The sequence below is a fragment of the Copidosoma floridanum genome, unplaced genomic scaffold, assembly GCF_036245765.1.
Source record: "Copidosoma floridanum isolate Cflo_tuat_1 unplaced genomic scaffold, Cflo_Japanese_pri ptg000035l, whole genome shotgun sequence".
In the NCBI taxonomy this organism is placed as follows: Eukaryota; Metazoa; Arthropoda; class Insecta; order Hymenoptera; family Encyrtidae; genus Copidosoma; species Copidosoma floridanum.
In genome coordinates this window covers 3,168,317-3,176,842 of record NW_028321912.1, presented here as the reverse complement: position 1 = coordinate 3,176,842, position 8,526 = coordinate 3,168,317, and the positions used below count along the sequence as shown (strand labels likewise).

Genomic DNA, 8,526 nt, shown 5'->3' with positions numbered 1-8,526 from the left:
GTAATGGTCTGAGTTGCGTCGTATAAACCGTATGAATGAAACATACATACGTTTTTAGGTATATTGTAAGCATGTATTTTAAATTTCTATATATTTAATATAAATGTATGCCCAATGAGTTTATTATCATTATTTGCAACAAAGAAGAACAGTAAAACTTGGTGTCTTGGTGAACGTAAATTTTTCAGTCAGTTAGCATCGGATATTTATACCTATACATCTGCTAATTTTGTCTTGACAGAGTAAAATTGACTTGCATGCCATTGAGTACGTCAAAATTGCCGTAATCATAATTAGATGTTTGGACATCAGACTACAAGTATTAGTCAACAAACGCTTTGCAGCGGAGAGAGCATAATATAGTGTCAATCGTTGGCTCGAGTTTTCATGGCACCTGCAATGAACTCCAAAAACAGTGAAACCCTGGTGTACATGGTTGGACGTTTCCAGTCGTTGCAGGACATTGGACCCTGACTGACCACTCCGATAAGCGTGTTATTGTGTGCAAGAGGACCTCCACTGTCTCCCTGAAACACACAAGATCGTGTTACCCCACCCAAGCAACCACCCATTAAAAAAACCTGTTGAGTTAACTCACAAAGCAAACCCCCAAATTCTTGTCCTCCGGGGACTGTGGAATCACGCGACCACACAAGTACGATGGGAATTTATGTTTGCACTGATGATTTTCGAGAACCTCCACGAGCGCGTACTTTAGCAGCTTTTCCGATCTCCCGTCCCACTTCTTGCTGCCCGTTTTGTTGACCCTCGGCCAAATTTTATTCCACCCGTAACCGGAAATAAGCGCCGTCTCCCCAGCGTAAGTTTTGTCATTATTTACGGGCAAATCTATCGTACTGACCTTTGGGTTATTTTGGACATTGAACTTTCTCGACAGCTGCAACAAAAAATATTGACAAAATGCCGTGAAGACAGTATTAGTACACAGAAAAAAATTTGGTACTTAAACAGCCTAGGTGATTGGACTGTTTGAGTTCAACCACATCTTTGAGGTATAACAGTCCTGAGCTCGACTTTATACAGGCAGAAGATTGCACTGTATGCGCACTGTTATACTTCAAAGATGTGGTTGAACTCAAACAGTCCAATCACCTAGGCTGTTTAAGTACCAAATTTTTTTCTGTGTACGAGGTCCCTACGATCAGCAAATTCAGCATAGATGGCGCACTGTAGCTAAGAGAAAAATGGCGTCACTGACATACTGTTACTATAAGTGACGACAATATAAGGTAATGTGGACGTACTATTGTGACAATATTTTCGTCACGCTGACGTCAGGAGATCACGGATACTACATTTGTGTCAATGTGACGCCATTTTTCTCTTAGCCACAGTGCGCCATCTATTGCTGAGTTTGCGGACCGTAGGGACCTCATTCGCTCTGGGCACAAACGGCAAAAATTGGAACTTCAACACCCAACTCGCATTTAAAATACGTGTATTAGTCGACGTAGGTTTGGGTGTCGAAGTTTTGCCGGTTGTGCACGGAGCGAACAGCTAGTACAAATTTGAGCATTGTTACCTTAAGTACAGCAATGTCGTTGATGTACAAAGAATTAGGCTGTTTCTTAAACCCAGGGTGTATGTGGACGTAGGAGACGGTGTTACTCTCGCCTTTGCCGGTGTTCAAATCGACGATTCCGGCGAGGACGGTGACGGGTAGGGTGGAGTTGCGGCGGAAACAGTGAGCTGCAGTGAGCACAACGTCGGGGGAGATCAAGGAACCGCCGCAGAAACTGGAGTTACCCCTTCGCAAGGATACTTGGTACGGAAACTGGTTTGCGGAGGCTGGCTTGCCGCCAATTATGTTCTCGGTCTTCAAGCAAGAGGCTGAAAATAGAAAAACAATCGATTATCTCTCCTAGAGTACTACTTGCATGCTGTTATCGACATAAAAAAAAATAAAAAAAATAAAAATTATATAGCTGTTACGATTTCGTGAGCAAATGATAATTCACCATTACTGATCAGAAGAGGCAGTGATACGAAGAAAAATGTTAATCGATGCATTTTGACAATCTTTGTGACATCAAAGATGGAATAGCTCATACTTATATATTTGGAATTTTCCCGGGTTAATGGCGAGGAAGATGTTTTTTTTCTCCTCATCTTGCGTTCGACGACTGACTTGGTATTAAGTACATTAAAACTACATTGGTTTGCTTATTTTTTTTTTTTTTTTTTTTTTTTTTTTAATGAATGAACAGATACACAAGAGTATTTTTACAAAAAAACTTTGTTATTTCATGTCCCAGACGATCAAAACAACACGTTGAATTGAGAAGCAAGAATCGATAAATCCTTGTATACTGTATTTTGATATTGTTTCTCGAATTCATCGACGAGATAATCCTATTTCCCATTTTGTGCTTTTTTTTACTAAACTTTGATTTAGTTATTTGAGTAACAGTTATAACAATATAGACAAGCAAAATATTAATTATACATTAAATTAAAGAAAACTTTAAACCTTAAATCATTTTAATTTTTTACAAGAAGGAAGCAAAGTTTTATTTTTGTAAACTAAGAAATGGCGAATAAAATTCTTAAAATCATACGGTATTGAATCAAGTTTTTAATTGTAAAATGAAATATGAAATTTAATCTTCTGAAAATTGTTTGCTTCAATTTTACCAAAACCCATCGTCTTTTATGTAATAAGAATTTGATTCTAAAATATCAAAAAGTTGATCTAAAGTTTTGTTTGATTAATATCTCGACTATTTGATCCCCAATTTCCACGAAACCTCTTAAAAATATATAAGTATGGATTTTTTTTTCCACATTTTCGTTAATTTTACCCTTAAAATTTCTTAATTAAATCATTACTTCTCGGATAAACATTGTAGAAAGTCCAAAAGATGCTGCTTTTGTTGTGGCAGTATTCCGTTTTATCTAGTTTGCTAAGCTTATGGAAAAAATCGGTGGCATTGCATAACGATTTCCGATGGACTTTCTACGATTTTCCAAGATTTGCACGCTTCGGCCGTGCTGGCATTGTTTCGAAGAACCTGCGTCGTGCGATGTACGATTGTTTGAAGCGAAACGGTACGGGTGAATGGGCCAGTAAATCAGATTTGCGAGTAATAAAGTACCATTTGCGAGGATTTTGGCCATTTTGGACATAAATTTATGGTAAGTGAGGTTAAACTCTTGACGTTCAGCTCCAATGTTGTTTTTTACTCTATTTGATAAGAAAAAGAAAAAGGTTATAAAATTTAGTCAGTTTGAATGAAGTTTAATCATCAGACCAATGAAAAATAAATAAACATAGTTCGAGAAGCTCTGTTTGTTTGCATTTTACAAATTAAAGTGTTAAGATTTGCATTACCGAAAGTGACGTTTATTTGCTTTATTTTATTTTTTCAGACATTTTTGTCTCTGGATTTTTGATGACGACAATTTTTTTAGAGTGAGATAAGCAAAAAAATCAACAGTCGAATTATGTTTGTAATGTCATGGCTTACTAAAAAACAATCGCGAGATTTCAAGTATTTGAGTTGGAAATTTTTTGGACACTACAGTTACGTAAGACGCGCTTTAATCATTTTGTTACTTGATTTGATTTAGATTTCCACGTATTTTTCTATTTCTTTATTCAATTTTAATATATAACCGAACAAAACAACTTTCCTGCATTTTCTATCAAATCAAAAGTAATAAAAATTAATTTCCTTACCATCTATTATTCGAATCCTTTTTTTAAACTAATAACTGCATCAAAAGTTTTTTAATTTTAGATCCCAATGCTAATACTTCAAGTACTTAGCTTGTAAAGTGATATACTAACTCTTAAAATGACAATTGAATTTAAGAGTACAAACAAATCAAAAAGTATCCAACTCCAGATAATTGTAACAACGCAGACTAATTTTTTATATTTCAGTTATTACTTCGATTTAACAAAATTAATATTTAAAGTAATTTTTTTCCAATGAACCATTTGATCTACTTAAATCCAAAAATATCAATCATTTTGTTACCTTGCATTACAAAATTTTAATAATTTCAAATATTAGCTTTTAAAACTCATTTTTAAATTCACCTAACTCTTCGTGAGTCTCGTCTAAGAACCAATAAAAAGGCTTCAGTCATGTGACAATCGATATTGCAAGATAGGAGAATAATAGATAAATAACGTACATTGTTCGTCTCGCAAATATTAGTCCCACCGATGGTTCCGCGCAGTAATGAGCATTTTTTATGTACTTGTTCAAAAAAATACTCACGAAAACACATTTGGACGCAGAAATCGCCACGAAGCATCAGGAGACATCCAAATTTAAGCCTCTATACCGCGACAGCGGAGGAAAGTCATGCGCCTATATATAGGTGCCATCGTAAATCATGGCAAACGTCGTTACGTGTTGGGACGGAAAGCGACAATACGACTTTGCCAGTGAAATGCATTTGCGGACGCGTCCTCTTGGGCATAATATCACTTTCACTAGTGGCTTTTTAATTTTTTTCTTCTTCTCTTTACGATTCCTTTTTTTTTCTCCAGAGCGAGATGAGCACACGCGGCCACACAATGCGCAAGCAAAGGGGGGCGTAGACGCGCGCCCGGAAAAATTGCGTCGACGAGTGTGCCGATGCGGGGATCTATCGCGCGCGACGTTTGGTTAATTTGATTTCGACGCTCTTCCCTTTCTATTCGTCGAAGTGACTCTGGACGATTGTAATCGCGCGTTCGGCGAAGGCATAATCGAGGCTCGCAATGATGGGTTGGTAATATCGATTATGCGCGGAGTTTAATTGCAATCGATACATGCTCACTTGGGATTCATGCGGTTGGTGAAATGAAATTTTTTTTTACTTTGTTGCATCGATATTGGGGGACAAGTGTGTGTAGAGGCGTGAAAGGATATATATTTATGTTTCCATCAATATGTGCGTATGGGTATGTTAAACAAAGTTTTTTAAATTTAATTGCACAAGCTAGGTTTTACTAATGTTATTCATAGAAATGAAACAACGATCCAATGACCAAAACATACATTTCTACACCAACACGTCATTTTTCTAGTCAGCTGAACTAATTTTTTTAATGAAAAAAAAAAAAGTTTCATTAATAGTTGGTTTCAGGAAAATATACAACATACTTTTTCATACAGAATTGAAACACAAAATTGCAAAAGGGGTTATTTTACATTTCATGGAATTGTTTTGAAAGTAAATTAATTAAAAATGGCCTTGAATTGTTAATGTCAGCTTTAATCTTTTCTAAATTTTTAATTTTACACCAGAGAGTATTTCTATAGATGCCCCCCAAAAAAACCTTTAAAAAAGGTACGATTTTGGCAAAATGGAGATTTTTGTGGAGTTTCGGATACAAAGACTCGTGAACATTCGTAAAACGATTTATTATACGTGCCATGAATGGTTAATAGCCGCAGGTATGGTAGATATTGAACTTTTTTACTGTGTGAAATGAATGACTCAAATAGTCGATTGCTAGCAACTATAGGAATAGTAATACCTCTCATGCTTGATGTTACAGGGATTTGTAAGGAAATAGAGGGTAAATGTGCAGAAGTGGTGCTCCACCCCAATTTGGGTCTTAAAATTTTTTTATGGTTTCGAGTCATTTTCTATGATTATATCTAATAATCGTAAGGTGGGGGAAGACGTTTTTTACCATTTTTTACCATTTTTTACCATAAAAAAAAAATTTTGGTGGAGCACCACTTCTGCATAATTACCAAATAGAGAAAGGGCCAATAACTCTGTTTTTCTTACATCTTGTGGAAATGAATTATCTAAAGTTAATTTCGTTTCTTTTTTTATTTTTGTGCAAAGTGCTGACACGCCACAAAAACGCTATCTTTTCGGATTGAGCTTTTATGCATGTGGAAGTATAAGTTTAAACTAATTTATATAATTAACATCAAGTTGTCATTCACATTGTAAGAGTATCGTGGATGCACGCCGTCACAGTTTTCCTATTTGACAACGTGGCGCTGCCACGCCGCTTGATAGACTCAACAAGCTGTACTTTACTCGGTAAAACAAAAAAAACAAAAAATTCTTTGATCACTACAAACTGATGAAACGATGTCGAAAAATAAGGCATTTTATTCTTCGTTGTAACGTTTGAGTGATAAATTTTCACACGCAAGGTCAGATGACTCTGTTATCACTCAATTGTCTTCATTGATTGAGCAGCTTATCAGTTATCTGACAATGCTGTCATCGTTAATTTTTCTATTTTTAAAAAAGTTTCAACTATATACTGTACAATGCAACTACCATGTTTGTACTGGTTAAGTGGGATGTAATTGCAGTATAAATTAAATAAAATTACCAAAAAAAAAAAAGAAAAAATTCTAATATACTGTAGAAACGTGAAAAAAAGGGACTTAAATTGGTATGAACTTTGAGAACGAAACCCGGTGTGAATTTATTCATTATCTGGCAAAGGACGCCGCAATTGCGGAAACGGTATTCCGTACATCGTACGAAACGTTCCCAAGTACTTTTTGTAATTAAACTCGGCTCACCTGCAGACTTTTCGCATGTGCTCCATTAGCGTCTCATATTACACTTCGCGTGTGTTATTACTTCGGAAACAATTATATATACCCACATTTGTTCGCGTGAAAAATTACCATTTTTAAACGTATTATAATTTTATCATAAACTGTTACGTTATGCGAATAAAATTTAAAATCTATATTACTTTAATTGCAAAATTGATTTCAAGCATTAATTCTTTTTAACGAATAATTTATTCCATACTGTTTCCAAAGAAGTAGACAGTTTTTATTGCTGATAAAAATTATTAAATGTTTTTATGTGGCTGTCGAACGTTTAGATGCTCTCACATAATCATACGCGTGAATTAATTATTTTAATAAAAATGACGAAAAAACCGAAGAGAAAAAAATAAATCCCATCCCCCTGGATATCTCATCTAAGCGTTAAAAATAATCAATTAACATGTCACTCGATGAAAAATAAAAAATAAAAATTAAAAAAAAGTGAGCTACCTTATCGAATACATTACCACTATTTATTGCAGGTGTGTATACAGCCTGCATGCCAAACACCAGCTACCGGAAGATACTTTATGTACGCGCGAGAAACCGGTAGCCGGGGAACAAGAAGAAGAAGAAGAGGCAGAGGGCAATTATCTCGGGACTTATTGCCGACATGGAGCTTGTCATCGGCCGAAAAACACAAACCCCGAACATGCACAATAATCAACCGCTCACGGGGTTTCTGCTGCGCTCATTAAGTACACGCTGCCTTTCTGGACCATTAATGGTGGTATTCAAAGCGAATTGTGAATTCGGAGTTTTGCTGTGTATAACAGTGAAGAGGACCGATAAAAAAATTTTTTTTTTTCTATAGAAAAATTCTGCAAGGATATTTCATATCGGTAACAATTTATTAACAACTAGAAGGTTTATGCTTTTATTGGTCTGGTGTCTGCTTAAAGAAAAACCTCAAATAATAATAAATATATGTACGTAAAGTTAAATAGAAATGCAAAAACATGTACACATATTTTTTTAACGACAATCATAACGTTAACAGTTGTATTACTTATATCGTTACGATGTAAAATTTTTTATTGTAAAAAATTTATCTGTCCAAAATTTACATTGCAATAAATACAGCATAAACAGTTGTAAAATACCATGTGACCGACATAATTATTTATATGGCTTGAGTATCAACACTTTTTCTCAGCACTGCACGTTGACATAGTTTTTCCCTCCCCTTGTCGAGCCAATAATCGTAAAACGCGAGAGAAGCTGACACTTTCCATCGTGTACTTGAAGAACATGCCAACGCGTGTGCACTCATTATGCGTAAATTCCCAACAACGGCGTGTTACCAGCGCCAAGGCCTCTGCTCATTATAATATGCTCGCCGAAATCCCTCCTCTCAAGTCCCTCCACTTTGATTCTCTGGTGCAACAGCATAATAAAGAAGAAAAAAAAAAAAGTCAAAGAAATCGCTTGGCAAGTACTTTCGCGAAGCGAAACAATCATGGAAATGGCGGTGATTTCATTAAAAATCCATTCGAGCCCTCATACGTAAGCATTTATTGACGAGAAGTAATTAGCTTAATGACTTTCAAAACTTTGTTTGATTTTCAATAGATTAAATTTTCATTGGCAAGAAACTGTTGATTAGTTGAAAGGAGTGACACTACTTTCGTAACCAATGTTGTGATATTCCGAACTTTTTATTTACTTTGTTTCGTTTTGATTGTATGATTCCAATTAATTTGGTACTCGAATTTAGTATACAGTTTTAATTTTCAATTATAAAGTCTTCATTTTAAGAAAAACTTGTTATTAAAATAAGGCATTTTTGAAAATTAAAGATCAAATGTATATACAACCAATAAAATAAAGTGCAGTAGACGGACACTGATTTTATACGGTTTACAATTAAAATTATTCTCTTTTTTGAGTATAGTATTGTAGATCTTATCAGTTACATTTTTCATTGATCGAAATTTAAATTAGAGACCGAGAATCGAATATTACT

At 35.1% G+C, this 8,526-nt stretch overlaps 1 protein-coding gene across 1 annotated transcript; it reads right to left on the bottom strand.

Annotated features, from left to right (window-relative positions):
- Positions 1-365: 365 nt before the first annotated feature.
- On the bottom strand, positions 366-3,138 carry LOC106641423 (trypsin). Its single transcript, XM_014355844.2, has 4 exons — positions 3,117-3,138; positions 1,544-1,851; positions 599-898; positions 366-527 (listed from the first exon to the last, which is right to left on the bottom strand). The coding sequence occupies exons 1-4, from the start codon at positions 3,136-3,138 to the stop codon at positions 366-368; spliced, it is 792 nt and encodes a 263-aa protein (XP_014211330.2).
- Between the last annotated feature and the right edge of the window lie 5,388 nt (positions 3,139-8,526).